Source organism: Schistocerca nitens, chromosome 2, assembly GCF_023898315.1.
Source record: "Schistocerca nitens isolate TAMUIC-IGC-003100 chromosome 2, iqSchNite1.1, whole genome shotgun sequence".
Classification (NCBI taxonomy): Eukaryota; Metazoa; Arthropoda; class Insecta; order Orthoptera; family Acrididae; genus Schistocerca; species Schistocerca nitens.
In genome coordinates this window covers 927,358,718-927,381,749 of record NC_064615.1, presented here as the reverse complement: position 1 = coordinate 927,381,749, position 23,032 = coordinate 927,358,718, and the positions used below count along the sequence as shown (strand labels likewise).

At 42.0% G+C, this 23,032-nt stretch overlaps 1 protein-coding gene across 1 annotated transcript; it reads right to left on the bottom strand.

Moving 5' to 3' along the window:
* Nucleotides 1-1,287: 1,287 nt before the first annotated feature.
* LOC126234714 (uncharacterized) lies at nucleotides 1,288-22,718 on the bottom strand. Its single transcript, XM_049943462.1, has 3 exons — nucleotides 22,589-22,718; nucleotides 4,660-4,918; nucleotides 1,288-1,610 (listed from the first exon to the last, which is right to left on the bottom strand). Exons 1-3 carry the CDS (start codon nucleotides 22,706-22,708, stop codon nucleotides 1,378-1,380), a joined length of 612 nt encoding a protein of 203 aa, XP_049799419.1. The 5' UTR covers nucleotides 22,709-22,718; the 3' UTR covers nucleotides 1,288-1,377.
* Between the last annotated feature and the right edge of the window lie 314 nt (nucleotides 22,719-23,032).

Sequence of the window (23,032 nt, the reverse complement as noted above, 5' to 3'; positions counted from 1 at the left end):
TTACCTAGAACTTAGAACTACTTACACCTAACTAACCTAAGGACATCACACACATCCAAGCCCGAGGCAGGATTTGAACCTGCGACCGGAGCGGGCGCGCGGTTCCAGACTGAAGCGCCTAGAATCGCTCGGCCACACCGGCCAGCAACAGTAACGGGGTATACGCTTTCTGTAACATGCGTCAAGCGTAAATTTTAGAACAATATTTGCAGGCTAACCTGCCTCCGTGGCCCAGGTCGCTAATGCACGCTTGTGCTGTGGCGCTCGACCCGTGGGTAGGCTGCTACGAATCATGGTGGTGGAAAAAGTCTTCACTGCCCGTGTTTAGCCCCCAAGGGGAGGAGAGATGGTGGCGTAAAGATCCTGATCACCAGACTTTGTGCGAATGTTCTGGTTTCAACACCAAACTTCTCTGTATTGTCCCGTGAAGTGATGGCGTGTGACACTGTTGATGGTGATCGTCCATCGGATGCGGACGTTAAGTTTTGCGGCCCCCTCGGTGCTATTAGCAGGATTAGCCTATGTGCCAGCACCAGATGTAACCCTCTCCCTTCTCTCATCCTCATCATTACACAACACAAATGTTTTATTGCCCTCAACACAAACACACACACACACAGACACACACACACACACACATACATACACACACACACTCAATAGAAATACGTAGAATTAGAAATAATTTAATGGAGTGCATTGTACATAAATAAACGAAACGAGTAATTCCACCACTGCCTTCGTGCTGGAGTTATCCTCAAACCTTATTTGTCACGGTTGTAATTTTAAAAATGGCATAAATACCTACAGAAGTATAGTTTTTTTAAGGGCCTACTAGATTCACTTTTCCAAATACTTAAACTCTTCTCGAGAGCCTCGAAGTTCCTTAGTTCAGTTTTTTGCTCTCAGTAACATTCCATATGCTTGCTCTTATTTACTGGAAGATTTGACCATTTTTAGTTACAAGATTTGAATGTAATAATAACCGTTCACAGTACTGCAAAATTTGGTTTCATATGAAATAAAGCAGTCAGACTGCCAGAAACTGATCCGACTGAGAATAATGTATTAGAGACGTTTAATCTAATCAAAACATTGGTTATACACGAGAACCGTATTTATGTGCAAGTGTATACTCTCCCAGGTAGTGAGAAACACTGACTGCGACTTTCATCAATGGAACTCGTGTCCTGCAAAGTACCTAGGATTTATATAAAAACGTCTAATAATACTTCGCTAATATTAAATGTAGAAGAAATTTAATAATATTATGAGTAGCTAAGTTTAGTACATGGTGAATGTCTTTTACTTCAATCGTAGTGGTTTTATTCATGCAAGGTAGGTTTGTACAAGCTGTGTACATCAGTACATCTCCGTTCAGCAGCCAACATTGTTGGCGTCTCTAAACTTGTCAATATCTGCGTCACCACCGCTGGCGATCGACTTTAGAAGCTGCAGCTCTTCTTTGGGCATCGACGGCTGACGAGACAGCACATCGACGAAGAAAATTCGCCGAAATTCGTCGTCGCGCGGGTCGTAAAACACGAGGCACATTTGTGTCACTGCGTAGCTGGTGTAGTCAGTGGAAAGTATCTGGTGCTGCAGTGTTGCTGAAAAACAAATACACGGTGTCTGTTTGTTACAGATGACATACTGAGGGGACAAAGGTAGCCACTTAACATTTGTACTCGTATTAACTAAGCTGCAATGTGCAGAGTCCACCTCCATAGTCCCTAGCGGCACAAGGCAATACAAGAAAGGACGATATGGAAAAAATTCTTCTTTCAGCAACTCTTGCTAAATGGGCACGCCAAGGTTTGTTTTCCTTTCCTCTTTGAACGGGTAGGTGAACATGAAGACGAAAGATATCAGTGAATTGGGTATGACGTAACAGAAGGCCTCTCTAGATTTAGGTCAATAAGCTGGCTTCACTATCATGTGGATGAAGAATGAGTTTCTCCGACTCGCTATCCACACCTAGGTTATCCACTTACTACTTCAGAGTAGGAATTGTTTGCCAATAATGTCAACATTTGAAACTTCCTGGCAGATTAAAACTGTGTGCCCGACCGAGACTCCTTTCTTTCAGGAGTGCTAGTTCTGCAGGTTCGCAGGAGAGCTTCTGTAAAGTTTGGAAGGTAGGAGACGAGATACTGGCAGAAGTAAAGCTGTGAGGCCGGGCGTGAGTCGTGCTTCGGTAGCTCAGATGGTAGAGCACTTGCCCGCGAAAGGTAAAGGTCCCGAGTTCGAGTCTCGGTCGGGCACACAGTTTTAATCTGCCAGGAAGTTTCATATCAGCGCACCCTCCGCTGCAGAGTGAAAATCTCATTCGGGAATGTCAACATTTGGTGTGCTGGAAAGTCATCGATGTCTAAATTTTAACACGTGACTGGCACCACTCTGCATATGCTCAACCTAAAATTGTCTTATCACGAGTCAACATTCCGTGTCACGTGTTTACTATGAGTCTGTTGCCAATTAACTTTTTAGCTACTCTCACAGCACTTGTTTTTACTGGCCTTATCGCGAATTTTCAAAATGCTCAAATGTGTGTGAATTTCGAAGGGACCAAACTGCTTAGGTCATCGGTCCCCAGACTTACACACTACTTAAACTAACTACAACATACACACCCAGGCCCGAGGGAGGACTCGAACCTCCGGCGGGACGGACTTCGCAGTCCCTGACATGACGCCTGAAACTACGCACGGCCATTCCGCGAGGCCGGGAACTTCACTGGATCGCCATATTAATCTGGGTTTGGAAATGTTAGTTGTAGAGGGTGGCCGGATGACCATACTGTCGACACGCTTTTCTCGCACGCGGCATTTATGCCCAACATGGTTCTGCGTCTAGTGTTGCCCCATACGATAGTGTGAAATAGTCTTAGAAGAATTCGTCAGTAGTGAAACCGGTACACTAAGTGGGTAACAGCCCGCTTATCACTAGACGTATGTGAGATCGGCCTACAAACAACATCCAAGCCTTTCAGCACGCCCTTGTAGTTTAATTCGGAGGACAGATTCGTTCTGGGGCCGCTGCGTCTCGCCAAATCCCGAAAGCAGCGTACTAACGCGCACGCTGCTATCCTGGCAGATGCAGTACACATTTTAATAGTGTCCGACTTATCTAGCTGAAATTATGTGTCGATGCAGTGTTTAGTACGGAACTTTGGGCTCTAAGCATCTCACATCAATCAGAGAAACACCCCTCCTCAGGTTTCTTCTAAAATGTCCCAATTTCCCAATATCTGAATTATTTTCATAATGATTCGTACCTTTATCCTTAATTTTTTTGTGAATCTGCTAATACATCTACTTAGTCCGCTGCAGTGAATGTGATAGAGTGGCGTACAAAAGCAGCTTAATCTTTTACTAGCGATGTCGGGAGAAACCGGTCTCCAATGCGAGTGGTGGACGTGATGACGTGACAATAGTTTATTCTTTCCCCACAGACAGACATTTCCACTAAAAGGTGTTGATTACCAGAAAGGACGTGCTAAGTATTTTGTAAGAATCAGGAGAAGGGCTTTGGCCGTACGACTCCTCTACCACTGGACTTCAGGCCAGGTTAACTCCAGCAATACCAGCGTCCAATGCGCTACCAGTAGGGGGAAGGGACGGCGGGAAGTATTTAATGCTCACCCGGAAAAAAAAATTCGTTACTTGTTGTTGAAATATCTTAGCAACCTCTCTTGTAAATGGTTCAAATGGCTCTGAGCACTATGGGACTAAACTTCTAAGGTCATCAGTCCCCTAGAACTTAGAACTAATTAAATCTAACTAACCTAAGGACATCACACACATCCATGCCCGAGGCAGGATTCGAACCTGCGACCATAGTGGTCGCGCGGTTCCAGACTGTAGCGCCTAGAACCGCTTGGCCACCCTGGCCGGCTCTCTTGTAAAGACGTACTGATTTGTAAGTAGGGCCCAAAGCCTAAAAATACCTTTTAGTATATTGTCAGTAATATCAACTCACTTTGAATAACGTGTGGTACCGACTTTATGACCACCACAAACAATTTAAAAAAGAAAATTTCGTTCATAGTTTCTGACTTAGTCATGTGATATTTATGTGCAAGCGAGCTCAGAACGTGATATACTGAATACGACATACACTGGAGCAAGTGACGGCTGCTGCTGAGACTTAAATTTTCAGGTCAAGTTTGACTTAAAAATTTGAAACATATACGGAATCTAGTAGAAGTATTTATTAAAAACAATAAATATTCTTTTTTCGAAATTTTAAAATATAAACTAACTCAAGAGTCACAGGGTATTTTCGCTCCCTCCCCTTGATGTATTGAGGGATCAGACTTCCTGCGCTAGGAAAGAAACATCCTTTCGCTAAGCCGGTGTCGCATCGGAAATACATTGCGTGCGCTATTTGCCTGCACCTGTTCAAGTTCTTCGTCTTGAGGATACATCCATATAACAGAAGTTCTCGGCCACCATTACCGATGACTTTGCATGGATCCCGCGACATCAAGACCATTCGATTGGTTGTCGAAAATGCTTTCCCTATATCCTGTACGCAGTGCGCAACATAAATCTATATTGTTTAGAGGGATGTGAACGTGTCTGCGCTCTGTAGTGCTACGTCACTATTACTGTGTCATCAGAAGGAGTAACTGCTTGTGTGTATCGAGATACTTACGGTACCATTCGGTCTCGTTCATCATGAGAACACACACTGATACCGCACTTCCCTTTCCAGGCGACCCGGGGGGTCTAGCAGGAACACACCGCATCTCCATGTTCGTCTGTTCAGTTTCCTTTTTTATTTTCACTGTAAGTTCCACTTGAGGTTCTTCACCGCTCCAGGAAGGATTGTAGTTCAATTGTAGACACATCTTTTCTTCCGGCCCGAATGGTACATTCATATATTGAGACACCAGGTACCAGTCACCCTGGAACTACAATAAACATAAAAAATTCTAAAACAAAGAGCATGGTAGGTAGGAACAGAGTTAGTTGCAAGCATTTACCAGAAAGAGATACTTGTGAGTGGAAATACTGACAAGGTGCTAGGAGATAAGTTCAAGCAGAAATTTTTACAATGTTTAGAAAGTGCAGATTAAATACCAGTACAGTTAATGACGGCGTCTTTGTTGCTGGTAGAAGTAGCAAAAATGAAATACACAGTTCCTGTGAGTTAGTATGGATAGAGGTTATACTTTACAATCCACCAACTCCGGTGATACAGTTTCTGAGCGGTTCAAACAAAACTTAATCTCATTACAAATAAGTGTTCCACTTACACAATTATAGTTACTGGTGACTTTAATCCACCCTCGATTTGTTGGTGAAAATACGTATTCAGCCCCAGTGGTAGGAATTAAAGATTATCAAAAATGGTGCTAGCTGCTTTCTCCGAAAATTATTTTCAGTTTTTAGTTCAGGAGCGCTCTTGAAGTTTAAATGGTTACGAGAACGTGTTTGATCCCTTAACAACAAATAATACTGGGCAAATTGAAAGAAAAATGAAGGACACGGGAATAAGTGACACTAGGTCATTGTAGCGAGACCAACCACCACAACATCCAAATTCACCAAAATTAAACGCAAAATATACCTATTCAAGGAAGCAGATAAAAATTCGTTTCACGTCTTCCGAAGAGACACTCCGCTCTCTCACAACTATGTAAGTGTAGACGAGACATGATTTAAATTCAAAGAAATAGAATCTGAGGCATTTGAGAATTTTATATCAAATAAATTAATAAAAGATGGTGATGATCCTCCAAGATACACAAAACAGTTTGTAATACTGTTGCTGAAACAATGAAAAAAGCATGCCAAATAAAAAAAAAAAGCAAAACCGCAAAAATTTCAAGGTTCCCGATGTTTCACTGAAGCTCGAAACTTCAAAGCGAGATGCACTTAATAGCTTCCACAATGAAACTTTGTCTCAAAAATTGAATGGAAATTCAAAGATATTTTGGTTCTGTCTAAAGAACACCAGCAGCAAGATATAGTCATTACATTCATTGTGCGATACCACTGTAATCTTAACGAAGACAGCGCCACTAAAGCGGAGTTATTAAACACAGTTTTCCGAAATTCCTTCACCAAAGCAGACGAAGTAAATATTCCAGAATTCGAATCGAGAACAGCTGCCAAGGGTGTAGCGAAGCAGCTTAAAGTAATAAAGGCAAGTCTTCCGGTCCAGATAGCAAACCAATAAATTTACTTTCAGAGTATGGTGATGCAATAGCCGCATACTTAGCAGTCATATACAGCCGCTCTCTTGGCGAATGATTCTTACCAGAAGACTGGAAAATTGCACAGGGCACACCAATAATTAATAAAGAAAATAGGAGTAATCTACCGAATTACAGAGCCATACCACTAACGTCGATTTAGGGTAGGATTTTGAAACATATAATGTTTTCGAACATTATCATTTATTTGTAACATAACGGTCTATTGGCACACAGGCAACACGAATGCAGAAAATGTCGTTCTTGTGAAACACAACTGGCTCCTTATTCACACGAAAATCAACAGAGGGTCTCGTATTGATTCGACATTTCTAGACTTCCGTTCTTCTCAAGAGACTGTAACTAAATTGCGTACCTATGGGGTCTTGTTTCAGCTGTGCGACTAAATTCATGATTTACTCTCAGAAAGGTTACGGCACGAAGTGGTCAACCGGAAATCATCGAGTAAAACCCCAAAGTGATATCCGACGTTCCGTAAGGTGTTACAAGCCTTCGGCTCTTCGTAATCTACATAAAAGATTTAGGATATAATCTGAGCAGTGCTCTTAGATTGTACACTTCCTTACGAAACGCCGTATATCACTTTGGCGTTTTGCTCGATGATTTTCCGTCGATCATTACGTACTGCAACCTTTCTGCTAGTAAATCATGAATCCAGTCACACCACTGAAGCAAGACTCCATAGGCCCCTGCTCTTCATAATCTACATAAAAGATTTAGGATATGCTCTTAGATAGATTGCATGTGATGCTGTCATCTACGGTCATGTAATGTCATCAGATGATCAAAACGAATTGTAAGATGATTTAGATATGATATCTGTATGGTGCAAAAACTGACAACTGACTCTAAATATGAAAAGTATAGTAATAATCTAAAATCAGTCGGGCTAGCGACTTGTATGCGATTTCCTTTATACAGGGTGTTACAAAAAGGTACGGCCAAACTTTCAGGAAACATTCCTCACACACAAAGAAAGAAAATATTTTATGTGAACATGTGTCCGGAAAAGCTTACTTTCCATGTTAGAGCTCATTTTATTACCTCTTTTCAAATCACATTAATCATAGAATGGAAACATACAGCAACAGAACGTACCAGCGTGACTTCAAACACTTTGTTACAGAAAATGTTCAAAATGTCCTCCGTTAGCGAGGATACATGCATCCACCCTCCGTCGCATGGAGTCCTTGATGCGCTGATGCAGCCCTGGAGAATGGCGTATTGTATCACAGCCGTCCACAATACAAGCACGAAGAGTCTCTACATTTGGTAGCAGGGGTTGCGTAGACAAGAGCTTTCAAATGCCCCCATAAATGAAAGTCAAGAGGGTTGAGGTCAGGAGAGCGTGGAGGCCATGGAATTGGTCCGCCTCTACCAATCCATCGGTCACCGAATCTATTGTTGAGAAGCGTACGAACACTTCGACTGAAATGTGCAGGAGCTCCATCGTGCATGAACCACATATTGTGTCGTACTTGTAAAGGCACATGTTCTAGCAGCACAGGTAGAGTATCCCGTATGAAATCATGATAACGTGCACCATTGAGCGTTGGTGGAAGAACATGGGGCCCAATCAAGACATCACCAACAATGCCTGCCCAAACGTTCACAGAGAATCTGTGTTGATGACGTGATTGCACAAATGCGTGCGGATTCTCGTCAGCCCACACATGTTGATTGTGAAAATGTATAATTTGATCACGTTGGAATGAAGCCTCATCCGTAAAGAGAACATTTGCACTGAAATGAGGATTGAGACATTGTTGAATGAACCATTCGCAGAAGTGTACCCATGGAGGCTAATCAGCTTCTGATACGGAAACAACGGGTTCTCCCGTAGCACTCACCATACAGTGACGTGGTCAACGTTACCTTGTGCAGCAGCAACTTCTCTGACGCTGACATTAGGGTTATCGTCAACTGCACGAAGAATTGCCTCGTCCATTGCAGGTGTCCTCGTCGTTCTAGGACTTCTCCAGTCGCAAGTCATAGGCTGGAATGTTCAATTGCTTCGAACGTCTTCCTGTCGGCACACCTTCGTTCTGGAAATCTATCTCGATACAAACGTACCGCGCCACGGCAATTGCCCCGTGCTAATCCATACAACAAATGGGCATCTGCCAACTCAGCATTTGTAAACATTGAACTGACCGCAAAACCACGTTCGTGATGAACACTAACCTGTTGACGCTACGTAGTGATGTGTTTGATGCTAGTACTGTAGAGCAATGAGTCGCATGTCAACACAAGCACCGAAGTCAACATTACCTGCCTTCAATTGGGCCAACTGGTGGAGAATCGAGGAAGTACAGTACATACTGACGAAACTAAAATGAGCTCTAACATGGAAATTAAGCGTTTCCGGACACATGTCCACATCTTTTCTTTATTTGTGTGTGAGGAATGTTTCCTGAAAGTTTGGCAGTACCTTTTTGTAACACCCTGTACATAAATTATACTTGCCCAGAATCCTTCCAGTTAATTTAAATCTTCCACATGTTTTCCCAAATACCGATTCAATTTGATTTTCCAATTTTGTGTACGTGAACATATATACAATTTGACGTGCTTAGTATGTTCACCACTTTCCTTGTAATCGAATATTGTCTCGTATCTTCGATTTGTCGTAGTCATTGTCTTATATTATCCACATTTGATTGTTGCTGTTAGTCACTACATCGAGTGACAATTTTGTCCTTGTCTTTTTGTATTTTCTTCCAATCACGCAATCGTCCTGTAGACAACAGCATGGTCAGCCGCAGTCTTATGTTGCCTCTGATAGTGTATGATAATTCGCTTGTGTGTATTGCGAAATTTACAGGTTCTGTTAGATTTATTCGGAAGACAAATGATTTTCTTTCGTTTTTGCAGAACATCCGCCTTGCAGTGTAACGTACTGAGATCCATCAATCAAATACTCTTGGAACCAATTAGAGATCAATCACTTATCCGGGAAAGTACTCTCCGTACGATCGTATATTAGACAGTAGTTGACGAAATGGATTCAGAAATTGAAGAAAATGGAATCTTCGTAGTGATCTACATCCATTGCTTCCTGGATGTTGTGTATGAATAACAAAAGCTGTAAACTCACTCATGCGTTTTTCTTACACCCATGCTGAGTAATTTTTTGTCATCAGTCTTCTGACTACCAATTCCACTCATTTATTATCTCATCAATCCACTAGAATCTCGTCATCCCTCTCCAGCATCAAATGCTCTGCTCCTAGCACACATTCTTAGAAACTAGTAGACTACATTGGCTAAGGATTTCCTCTACGGCAGTGACAGTCTTCTTGCTATATTCCTATTTTTGATGTTAAGTTTATCACATATCTGTTTGTGCTACTCCACCTTACTTTCGTCTCTCTTCGGCTTAATCTCAGTGTTCTCATGAGACTTTTCATTTGATTCAACAGGTCCTGCAATTCAGCCTCACTTTCACTAAGGATAATAATTTCATCAGTGAAGCTTTCCACATCTTTTCCTCCTAAATTTTAACCTCTCTCCTGAACATTTCTTTTCTTTCCACGATTGCTTCTCCGATGTTTCGGCTGAAGAGTATTGCCTGAAGACTGCATGCCTCCCTTATGCGCTTTATACTTTGAGCACTCCGTTTATGGTCAGTATTCGTTTTCCCTCTTGATTATAATATGTTTTACATTACCCTCTTTCCTTACAGCTTACACCTACATTCCTGAATATGTTGAACTTCTTTTACTGTTTTGAAGTGTTCAATACCTATTCTCTATCAATATTCTTTGATTATTTATGAGTCTTGCCTGCAATATCAAGAGCAGTGTCAGAACTTAAAGCCAAGCCGATCATCAGCTAACAGATACTATTTTTTCCGAGCTGTGCACCTAGATATAACGTGAAATTCAAAGCACTAGACAGTTGGGCGTTTTCCACATTAATAAAAATTGCCAGACGTGAAAGAAGTGATAAGTGACAGATAAATATCTTAGAAATCAACAGGAATTGTACAGTAGCCTTCAAGTGCTTAGTCTTGCATTGAGCCCCTGAGCCACCCAATGTACAAGTACAGAAAAGAAGTCAAGTGGATCTTGGTTGCTTGCCGCTTTGACCGATCCGTTCTAGGCGCTTCAGTCCGGAACCGCGCTGTTGCTACGGTCGCAGGTTCGAATCCTGCATCGGGCATGGATGTGTGTGATGTCCTTAGGTTAGTTGGGTTTAAGTAGGTCTATGTCTAGGGGACTGATAGTGCTTACAGCCATTTTTTGGATCTCCGTTCATAACTAGGTGATTCGAGACTGAGGGAACATACTTAACAAATACGCCAGGCCAGCATTTGCCTGGGAAACAATGGGAAACCTAAATTTAGATAGCTTGTAACAGATATGTGCCAGTCCAGAGCTCACCAGTGTGCCAAGTCGCTCGCTCTGAATGACTGACCAGTTACCTCCCACAAAGTTCACATTGCTGCCCTTATCGTCGTGCTGATATTTTGTTATTGAGCGCTATAAATGTAAACCGCTCATTACTTATAATCACTTTAATTATTCACAGTGTTTTCGACTCACTGTAACAAATTATTAAGCTTAAGAAGTGCAAAAATAAAATTAGCATCTTCTTTGAAACAGGGATTGGACAAAGACATGGAAACACCACGAGATACTGATTTTTTTTTGGTCATCAGTCTACTGACTGGTTTGATGCGGCCGGCCACGAATTCCTTTCCTGTGCTAACTTCTTCATCTCCGAGTAGCACTTGCAACCTACGTCCTCAATTATTTGCTTGACGTATTCCAATCTCTCTCTACAGTTTTTGCCCTCTACAGCTCCCTCTAGCACCATGGAAGTCATTCCCTCATGTCTTAGCAGATGTCCTATCATCCTGTCCCTTCTCCTTATCAGTGTTTTCCACATATTCCTTTCCTCTCCGATTCTGCGTAGAACCTCCTCATTCCTTACCTTATCAGTCCACCTAATTTTCAACATTCGTCTATAGCACCACATCTCAAATGTTTCGATTCTCTTCTGTTCCGGTTTTCCCACAGTCCATGTTTCACTACCATACAGTGCTGTACTCCAGACGTACATCCTCAGAAATTTCTTCCTCAAATTAAAGCCGGTATTTGATATTAGTAGACTTCTCTTGGCCAGAAATGCCTTTTTTGCCATAGCGAGTCTGCTGTTGATGCCCTCCTTGTTCCGTCCGACATTGGTTATTTTACTGCCTAGTTAGCAGAATTCCTTAACTTCATTGACTTCGTGACCATCAATCCTTATGTTAAGTGTCTCGCTGTTCTCATTTCTACAACTTCTCATTACCTTCGTCTTTCTCCGATTTACTCTCAAACCACACTGTGTACTCATTAGACTGTTCATTCCGTTCAGCAGATCATTTAATTCTTCTTCACTTTCTCTCAGGATAGCAATATCATCAGCGAATCGTATCATTGATATCCTTTCACCTTGTATTTTAATTCCACTCCTGAACCTTTCTTTCATTTCCATCATTGCTTCCTTGATGTACAGATTGAAGAGTAGGAGCGAAAGGCTACAGGCTTGTCTTACACCCTTCTTAATACGAGCACTTCGTTCTTGATCGTCCACTCTTATTATTCCCTCTTCGTTGTTGTACATATTGTATATGACCCGTCTCTCCCTATAGCTTACCCCTACTTCTTTCAGAATCTCGAACAGCTTGCACTGTTTTCTATTGTTGAACGCTTTTTCCAGGTCGACAAATCTTATGAAAGTGTTTTGATTTTTCTTTAGCCTTGCTTCCATTATTAGCCGTAACGTCAGAATTGCCTCTCTCGTCCCTTTACTTTTCCTAAAGCCAAACTGATTGTCACCTAGCGGATTCTCAATTTTCTTTCCCATTCTTCTGTATATTATTCTTGTAAGCAGCTTCGATGCATGAGCTGTTAAGCTGATTGTGCGATAATTCTCGCACTTGTCAGCTCTTGCCGTCTTCGGAATTGTGTGGATGATGCTTTTCCGAAAGTCAGATGGTATGTCGCCAGACTCATATATTCTACACACCAACGTGAATAGTCGTTTTGTTGCCACTGATAACTAACCTAATTGCAGATGCTTGCCAAACCCACTGGTGACGCCATTTTATTTGACCGCGAATGGCCCCTCTGTAGTGACCTCAATGTGGTGCTAGTGTCGTTCGTTGTCAGGTTCTGTACAGTTGTGTACAATCTGGAGCTCGCAAGTGAATTCGGACGTGCGAAAATTGTTGGTGCTCATATGGTGGGGTTCCGTAACCAGCAGCGTCGAAGTGATTGGAGATTCAAGAGGCCCCTTGTCGAAAATTTATACCTTATACAGGTAAAGTGGAAAGATACCTTGTGGTAAGTCACAATGCGGAAGAAAGTGTGTGTTAAGTGACCGTAAAGGCCGGTCGCTGAAGAGGTTTGTGACGAAAAATAACAGCACAACAGCTGCAAAAGTCACTGCAGAAGTCCATGTTGAGATCGCGAATCCTGTCAGCAAGAAAACAGCACGAAGGGAGGTTCATAAACAGAGAAATGCAGGGCGAGCTGAAATTCCAGAACCACTCATCAGTGGCGATAATGTACATAATAAGAAAACGTGATGACGAAGTCATAAATCCTGGACTGTGTGAGAATGGAAGCAAGCCACTTCCCGGATTAGTCTTGTTTTACACTGTTTCTAGCTTCTGGCCAAATTTAAGTCACAAGAGTGAAAGATGGTAGAGTTTCTGTGATGATTTGGGTTACTATATTGTGATATTCCATGCACCGTATGGTAAAGTTTGATGTTCGCATTACAGCCAATAATAATGAGACCACTTTTTCTGATCGGGTCCATCCTAATGTTTCTCCCCAGTCGTGATGCTGTGTTCCAAGACAAAAAAAAAAAAATGGTTCAAATGGCTCTGAGCACTATGGTACTTAACATCTGAGGCCATCAGTCCCCTAGAACATAGAACTACTTAAACCTAACTAACCTAAGGACACCACACACATCCATTGCCGAGGCAGTATTCGAACCTGCGACCGTAGCGGTCGCGCGGTTCCGGACTGCAGCGCCTAGAACCGCTCGGCCACACCGGCCGGCCTTCCAAGACAACAGGGACCTGCTCAGACAGTTTGCAGGACTGATTTCGTGAGCAGGAGGATGAATTGTCCCATCCAGCCTGGACACCACAGTCACCAGTTTCCAATATTATTGATCTGTTGTGGTGTACTTTGGAAAGAGAGGTGCTTGATCGCTATTGTAAGTCGTTTCAGGAATTCTATTGCGGTATAGATAGTGTATGGACACTGTATGTTGGAACTTTCAATTTGCTATGACATTTTTGGGCCTTCAGACTCCAGATATTATTAATGCTCATTCAGTAGTCATGAAATGACTTATTTTTAGTTATTGCGTTCCAAACTAACACCTGTCAGAGAAGAATGTTTACGTGTGTTACAATAAACTTCATATTTATTTTCTGCCATGCTAATTTTACAGTGCCGCCTCCAACGGCCGCATCAGAACTATTCACAGAGTGTTAAAGCTTTCCGACAGGGAAAGGCTACATGGCTCGATTCTCAAGTATTTTTAAACAAAGCTACCAAATGTGCCAATGAGAACATCAGAGTGTACACCTCCATCATAGTTACTTGAACGTGACACTATTTTGCAGGAAGAATTGTACGAGATTTCCTTGATAATCATACAGGACGCAAATTTATCCACTTGTACGTGACTGGAAGCTGTTTTCAATGCCAAGGGGTTTCCTACATTGTATTAGGCATGGTAATGCGTCCCAAGCTTTCCTTGGTGCAGAAACGTTTGTGTCCACAAGACAGAGCCGATTTAGGAAGCATCGCTCGTGTGAAACTGAACTCGCCCTTTACTCACATGATATCTGACGGGTCATGGATGCAGGACAACACGCAGATTCGACTTTCTTAAATTTCTGAGAAGCTTTTGAGACGGTACCACGCTGTAAATTCTAAACGAAGATGCGAGGGTGCGGAGTAGGTTTCCAGCATGTGAGTTTTTCTTAGGCTCCTTAAGTAACAGAACCCAGTATCTTGTATTCAACGCCGAAGGTTCGTTAGAGACATGCTTACTGTTAGCAGGGACCCAGAGAAGTGTGACAGGATCGGCCCTGTTCCCTGTATACATAAATGATCTGACACATAGGTTGAGCAGCAATCTGTGATTGTTTGGCGATGACGCTATGGTGCACGGGAAACTATCGTCGTTGAGTGAATGCAGAAGATTTCAGAATGACAAAGACAGAATACCTGTTAGGTGAGGCGAATTACAGCTAGCTCTAATTGTAGAGAAATGTGAGTTGATGTAGCTGAGTAGGAGAAATAATCCCGCAATATTCGAATAATATGGTAGTGAACTGCTGTTCGACACAGTCACATCGATTAAATCTCAAAGAGAAACATTATAATGCGATATGAAATACAATGAACACGTAAGGTCACAGTAGGGAAGGCGAATAGTTGACTTAATTTACGGCGAGAAATTCAGGAAATTATCGCTCGTCTATAAGGAAACCACGTATAGAACACTTGCGAGATCTATTCTTCAGTACTGATCGATTTTTAGGGATACCCACCAGTTCGGATTGAAGGAAGAATCGAAGCACTTACGGGGATATGGTACGTGAAACTCGTCGAAATTTGACATATTCTGTTTTCTACTCCGTAATGTACTTTGAACTTTCCTAAACATTTAGGTATATAATACATTAAAATCAGGCAATTGTGAGACCTTCAAATAGTATTTTGAATGTTGACGTGTGAGTGTCAAATTTCGGGGCTACACATGTACTGCCACAGTTGAGCAGGTCATATCTTGGGAACTACACAGTCTAGAAGGCTGCGAATTGCTTTGTTCTGTGCCTACTGCTACGTCTCAGAAGTTGGCATTACGAATAACCAAATCAGTCCTTTGTTTCTGATACAAGTTTTCGTTGAAAGTAGTGTGATTATCGGCTATTTTTGTAGTAAGCTAATTTCTATTGATTTTTATACTTAATTAAAATGACTAAGCGTGAAAGTAACTTCAAGAAACGCAAATTTGCGGGTAACAGATATGTGAGACCTGCATTTACTTCTGAAGTACTTGAAAATAAGTGTGCTAGCAGTGAAGGAAACCACGATAATGTTTCTGAAGTGACCACGCCCCCTAGTGTACCGAAATGAAATGGGTGAGAGTGGTAAAAGTAATGATATTATGGATAACGTCATTACTAATCTGTAAATCCTTTCTAAAACTGTCTCTTGCTGTCTTTGTGATAGTGAAGTTAAACTTTATGACGATATTGAAGCTAGAATAGGTGTTGTGTCTAAATTAATTATTAAATGTCAGAAGTGCAAAAACGACAAAGCATTTCATACTTCATCAAAGTGTTCAGGTATGAAACTAATGTATGACTGTTCTATGGTCTTAGATGTATTGGTAAGGTGCAGGGGCTGGTAATGTTTTCTGCACTGCATTAAATTTGCCAAAACTACCTTCTAAGTACACAAAATATGTAACAGCAATTGGGGACTCTGTAAATGCTGTGGCTGAAGATTCGATGGTTGCTGCTGCATGAGAAGCTGTTGAACAAAATGAGGGTGACACAGACATCAGCAGTGCTGTGAATGGATCCTGCCAAAGGCGTGGGTTTGGTTCTGAAAATGGTTTTACATCCGCAATAAGTATTGTCACTGGAAAAGTTTTGGATTTTGAAGTTCTCAGTAAGTACTGCCAAGGTTGTACAGTGATCCACAAAAACAGATTACTTCATAAGCAGCATTGTATAAAAAATTATGATGGCACAAGTCGAGGAATGGAGGTAAAAGGAGCAGTTAACATTTTCCACAGAAGGGGAGACGTGCCAGGTATGCGAATTACTTAGGTGATGGAGACAGCAAGGCTTTCATTGCAGTACAAAACAGTAAGCCATATGATGCTCCTATACAAAAACTTGAGTGTGTAAGAGATGTCAAGAAAAGAATGGGAACTCGTCTGCATAACCTAAAGAACAAGCTGGGTAACACAAAACTGTCTGATGGCCAGACAATGAAATGTGCAGGAAGACTAACGGACAAAGCAATTGATGAATTACAGGAATATTATGGCAAGGCCATTAGAGATAACTGTGACAATTTCTTTCATCGAATAACATCTGATGAAAAGCCTTGTCAAGCCAGACAATGAAATGTGCTGGAAGACTAACGGACAAAGCAATTGATGAATTACAGGAATATTATGGCAAGGCCATTAGAGATAACTGTGACAATTTCTTTCATCGAATAACATCTGATGAAAAGCCTTGTCAAGCTTTGTGTCCATATCCACGAGGCAAGCTGAATTTTCTGACACCCAGCATGAATTTACACATAAACATTCTCTTCCTTTGGCACTAATGCAGGCAATCCAGCGTATTTACAAGATCTGGCAAATCCTGAGTTACTAAGGAAGTGTGTACATACGTTCGAATGGTTCAAATGGCTCTGAGCACTATGGGACTTAACATCTGTGGCCATCAGTCCCATAGAACTTAGAACTACTTACTGATGGTAGAGACATGAAATCTTCACAGTATGCTAACTGTGAGATTCAACACATATGAAATCGGAATAATTATAATATTGTTAGTTGTTTTGCTGTTACGTTAATTTATTTTCAAAATTCTGTCAAAAATTGAGTGTTTAAAAAAAAGATCAATAAAATTTTAGTCAAAATTCTAGTTCAGTGTATCTAGAAAGGTGCTTTCAATAATTATGGGAAATTGTAAGTTGGTGTCTTAAAAAGTTTCCTAGATAATGGGTGACAAAATTCGATAATTTAACATTGGCGGCATAGGATATACAACGTCCCCTAAAGAGGGGTGCTGCTAGATTTGTCGGCGGTAGATTCGCTGAACACACGAATGTTACGAGGATGCCTCGGGAACTCAAATGTAAACCCCTGGAGGAAAGAGAGCGTTCTTTTCGCGGAACACTTGTTACAGGGTATTCACTCCCAAAAGAACGCCGAGAAAGGATCCAAATGAAAGGACTGTGCCCCAAGGGTTTTCTTTTCAAAAACATTCACCGTTTTACCGAAAATACAACTACAGAATCGATTTGCACCTCATAACATGGACGGTCATTTTGTCTGATTGGTTTTATTTCTGGATTTTAACGATTTTTACTTGTAAATCTCTAACGTAGGAGCCAACGAATTTTATAATGTACACAAAGATGTGCTCTGACAGCAGATTTTCATTGGATTAATGTCAGATCGCTTCCTTATTTAGATTTCCTACGTGAAATTCTGTTACACGTTTGTCTGATGAAGACGGGGTTACATCCGCCGAAACTGTGGATTCATTTACTGATCTCTAACCATTGCTAAAGCGCAATCTTGTTCAAAATATTGCAATACAATTTTACTATATCAACAGACAAATTCGGGAAACAGATATGTGAAACTAAATAACTGAAATAATTTGAAAGGCCCATCATAAGATTTAACTGTGCCAAATTCGGTAATAAGGAATCATTTAAAGTGTTGGATACATTGTGAGGAACACACGCTCCAAAGATAGAAGCATGAATTCGTCAGACAACTTGGACAAAGGTTAAGAGTCTGAAAAACATGATTTCTGTCTTTAACAATGGAAAACCACAGCTCTGAAATCGTGAGTGAGGCTCACTTACTTCTTCTTCTGTAAGATACAAGAGAATGCAACAGTTCTACATAAGATCACTAGATAAAGAGAGTAAAAGATCACAAATCTAATCTGAGTCAGCACTACTAATTTCCAAAGTGTTTCAAAGGACAAGAGTTATTTGAATATTAAAAAATACGATTAATATGGAAACACGGATCAGGCAGTTAGCCAAGATTTTAAAATTTAATGAAATTTGGCTTCTGTGTAGAGGCCACAGATCAGAAGTATTAGGCTTTAATTACGGAATGGGGACCACTTTTTCATCTTTACGCACACCGACTGACGCTTCCAACGTGTGGGTTTCTGTCCGGATATCAAGGCGCTGGTTTAATAGACCGATCACTACGGATGGCGGTGGTGCTTGCTCAATCGGCTGCAAGGTCTGACAAGGCTAAACACGTGGCCGACCAAACTATACCAAGTTCTTTGAATAAAAAATGTGACAGGCGCATCTGAAGTTCAAATATCACATGTCCATCTGAGGCACTCAATAGCCAATGTACAAATTTCGATTACCAACAACTGCCCAAATAAGCCGAAAGGAGCGTAACTGCAAGTTCCATAACTGCTCTCCATCTACAGAGACGCTGAATAACCATTTTGCACAATGCTTATGGCCGAGCTAACAAAGTTGTCGAACAAATTAGCCTGAGTACCAGTGCATCTTCAATTTAGAGACTTCAGTGGCATGTAGCGAGTAATCAACACAAAACAAAAACATCCCCGGAACATTTTTCGCCTGGACGGCACTGAAAAGCGTTAAAAGCATATCCTAATAAGTATGTATCTTTCTTAGCGATTAGAAATTAAAAGAAACTTCATAAATCCTTGAAACTACAAGCAACTCAGAGTCTTGAGGGAACGTCTATCACAGATTGACATACGGTGAAGTTCAGATACACGGAGAAGTAGCAAATGAGCCTCTAGCTTAAAGTTTGCCCCGCTCGCGTCAGTACACACTTAGGTAAAATAACACGCCCAGAAAAACAACCGTAACAACCCCACGAAGACGTAGTACACACTTTGTCTTACCAAAGCTCCGTAGACAACACTAAAATACATACATCAAAAAAAGTTTTGCATCATCTAGGTTCCGAGAATTTCGGAACCTGTACAGAAAATTGGGACAGAGATCAACATAAACATCATTTCCGCCCTTTTTATTGCTCAGGAAAACCACACATTGCATGTTGTACCACCATACAGCGCGACCTTCAGAGATGGTGGTCCAGATTGTTTTACACACCGGTACCTCTAATACCCAGCAGCCCGTCCTCTTGCTTTGATGCATGCCTGTATTCGTCGTGGTGTGCTATCCACAATTGGTCTAGATTTTCCCACTCCTCAACGGCGATTCGGCGTATATCCCTCAGAGTGGTTGGTGGGTCACGTCGTCCATTAACAGCCCTTTTCAGTCTATCCCAGGCATGAGATAGGGTTCAAGTCTGGAGAACATGCTGGCCACTCTAGTCGAGCGATGTCGTTATCCCGAAGGAACTCATTCACAAGATGTGAACGATGGGGGCGCGAATTGACGTCCATGAAGACGAATGCCTTGCCAATATGGTGTCTATATGGTTGCACTATCGGTCGGAGGATGGCATTCACGTATCGTACAGCCGTTACGCAGCCTTCCATGACCACCAGCGGCGTACGTCGGCCACATATAATGCCAATCCAAAACATCAGGGAACCTCCACCTTGTTGCACACGCTGGACAGTGTGTCCAAGGCGTTCAGCCTGACCGGGTTGCCTCCAAACATGTCTCCGACGATTGTCTGGTTGAGGTCATATGTGACACTCATCAGTGAAGAGAACGTGATGCCAATCCTGAGCGGTCCATTCGGCACGTTGTTGGGTCCATCTGTACCGTGCTGCATGTTGTCGTGGTTGCAAAGATGGACCTCGCCATGGACGTCGGGAGTGAAGTTGCTCATCATGCAGCCTATTGCGCACACAGTTTGAGTCGTAACATGACTCCTGTGGCTGCACGGAGGGCATTATTCAACCTGGTGGCGTTGCTGTCAGGGTTCCTCCGATCCATAATCCGTAGGTAGCAGTCTCCACTGCAGTAACAGCACTTGGGCCGCCTGAGCGAGGCATGTCATCGCGAGTTACTGTCTCTCTGTAACCGAGATGCCTGGACACTTCCCCTGTTGAGAGCCCTTCATGGCACAAAATAACAATGCGGAGGTGATCGAACCGCGGTATTGACCGTCTAGGCATGGTTGAACTACAGACAACATAAACCGTGTGCCTCCTTCCTGGTGGAATGCCTGGATATGATCGGCTATCGGACTCCCTCCGTCTAATAGAATCTGCTGATGTATGGTTGTTTACATCTTTGAACAGTTAAAGGGACTGTGTCTGTGATGCAATATACACAGTTAACGTCTATCTTCAGGACTTCTGGGAACCTGGGTGATGCAAAACTTCTGTCTGATATGTGTATATCAGAGTACAAACACCTCACAGCAGTTCAGAGGTTACTTTCTCTCTCAGACAACCAGCAGGTTACAATTCAGGCAGAAGGGACCACAAAGCACGCAGCAAGTATAGCAAACAGTAATATTCTCTATGGTAGAAATCTTCACCTACACGTCTGCCCAGAAACCATGTCGGGAAAGGCGGAAGGAAACTAAAACACTTGAGGCTAAGGCAACGTGTGGCAAATCCATCGCAGCAGAATAAACACCGCGACCATTCCAACCCACTGCCAGACCCGCAGCAAAATACTGCAGCAGTCGCTGCACTGCACAGGCGAGTACGCCGGTTTTCAATCTACCTTTTTCGGACTGTACTCCACCGACTGCCGCTCGCTTTCCTCTTCACGACCCGGCTCATCTCGCTTCGGCCGAGCGCCACCCTGTTTCCTCGTTCGGCAGCCGACAAAAGATATCTTTTACCCGGAAATCGATCAGAGCGAGCCACCACGGCTCAACAGCATTAAGAAAATTTAGAGAACCCTCATCTGTAGCTCACTGCACAACGATTCTACTGCCACCAGCGCACATTTCGCGAAATAATCGGAAAGACAAGATAAAGTAAATTAATGCTCGTATGGATGTTTGTAGACAGCCGTTTTCCTCTCTCTCCATTTGCGAGTGAATCAGGGAAGGGAATGACGAATAGAAGTATAAGATACTGTAGGGAAGCAGCATACTCACGCCTTATAAAATTCAAATGAATCTTTCCATTGTGTGCCAGCCTAGTCCGCTGTAACTAGCTCTGACGTCATAAATGTTGCGCAATACTTTAAAAATCAAGTAAATAACCTGAAACGTTTCTAGCATGTCAGGAGTAATACTAAATCAATATGTGTTGAATATCAGTTCAATAACTTTAACCATTTTCGAAATTTGGACTTTTTCTGTAAAAATCATTGGCGCAACAGAAAAGAGCTAGAAACTTAAAAATATATATTTAGATTCCTTTTTCATAATATATAGTAGAAACAGTATTCTGGATATCACAAATTAAAATTTTAGTAGAAATTCATGATTTTCTTGTTTTTGTCTTAGAAATTAAGGAAGCAAGATAGATTAAGTAGGCGAATAAATAAGGCTAGGATGTTTAAATTTAAGTAGAAGGGAGATCCGCTATAATCATAAAGATGTCAGAAGTTTCAACTGAATAAGTATAAAACTATAGCGATAGCACATCTCCAAAGAGCAAGTTCAGAGCTCGTCTTCTGCGTGTAGTGTAATTAAATTAATTCTCTCGCCGAAAATATTTGACTTAGCCACGTCAGACTTTTATTATGATTACTTACCTGTGTGCTGATTGCACATTTAAATTAAGAGTTTCATCAGCCATCAGCAAAGGAAGCAATGATTTATTCGATAACTTAAAGTGGTGCATTACTAGCCCAGCGGCTAGTCGGGAGAGCGGATTTGATCAGGCGTTCCCTTAGCCGTCCGCACCGCGGCTTTACATATAAGAACGCTGCGCGAGAAGAGAAGGCCCCAGTTCTCTCCAGACGCTAATTAGCGCACCACCTGTGCTGGGAGTCGCGTCGCGTCGGTATCATTGCTATAAACAGCCTCGGATGCCGTAATAAGTTACTCGGGATATGCGTAACCATGAAATCGTTTTCGAGTGAAGTGTTAATTGTGGGTTGACTTTAATAATCTATCTTCAGTTTGCGTATGTCGTATTTTCACGTGCTGCCGCGGGACAGACATTCTACCATTATTTAGCGTGGCGTTTGATGAACATTATCATCAAATTATGGCGAGCATTCACTTAAACAATTATTTTGAACAATTATAGTTGCATCAGCGCATTAGACTCTGAACTGCTCTGGTAGTTGGATTGTGAGGATTTATTTTGGTCTGTGACTTTCAGAATATAGTGAACATTTTAGAGAAAATGGTTTTTTGATTATGAATCCCAGACAATCTCGTAATTCCTCAGAGCTATAAGCTGTAGCTATAAATGTATTTCTCAGATGAAGTGAGCACCAGGAATTCTAATTACAGGCTTCACGTTTTGCTAATCACTTTCTGGTTGCCAATATTGTAGTTAGAGAGCCAGTGTTGAGAATGGCAAACAACAGCATAAATAATAGGAACATTTTAATAACAATTATCCCACCTGCTGCCCCACAATACCCTCAGTCGTAAACTATATGGTGACTTGTAAATTGTTAGGTACTTGTAGGAATCTTTAGTTAAAAATAATACACGTCTCACCTTGTCGGCATCAAATGGTTTCATCCCAAACGGTGGCGGACACATGTGATGCTTGTGGTCGTGCCCGATAGACACGGACGCTATGGTGAGAATAATCGCTACCTTGTACAACACGGCCATTATTTGCAAGCACAACTGATGCCGAACGTTACTGTAGCGCTCTTATATGTACGAATCCTGCAAGACGGTTCACACGGCTTTTTGTCCTTTGCTGTCTACCGCGAAAAGGAAGAAAACTGTCAACCGCTATGTGTGGTTCTTCTGCAACGCCTGAGGTGCTACGGTAAGGTCACGTTGCGCAACGGAAAGCTTTGTTCTCTCCGCTCTTTAAGCAGAGGTGGCACTGGCATCTTGACGTCTAACATGACGTGGTTAGTAATAATGGACGAAGTGTTTGTTCCATATATTGCTGGCGGTCGTGGAAGGTTCTAAAAGCCAGTAAGT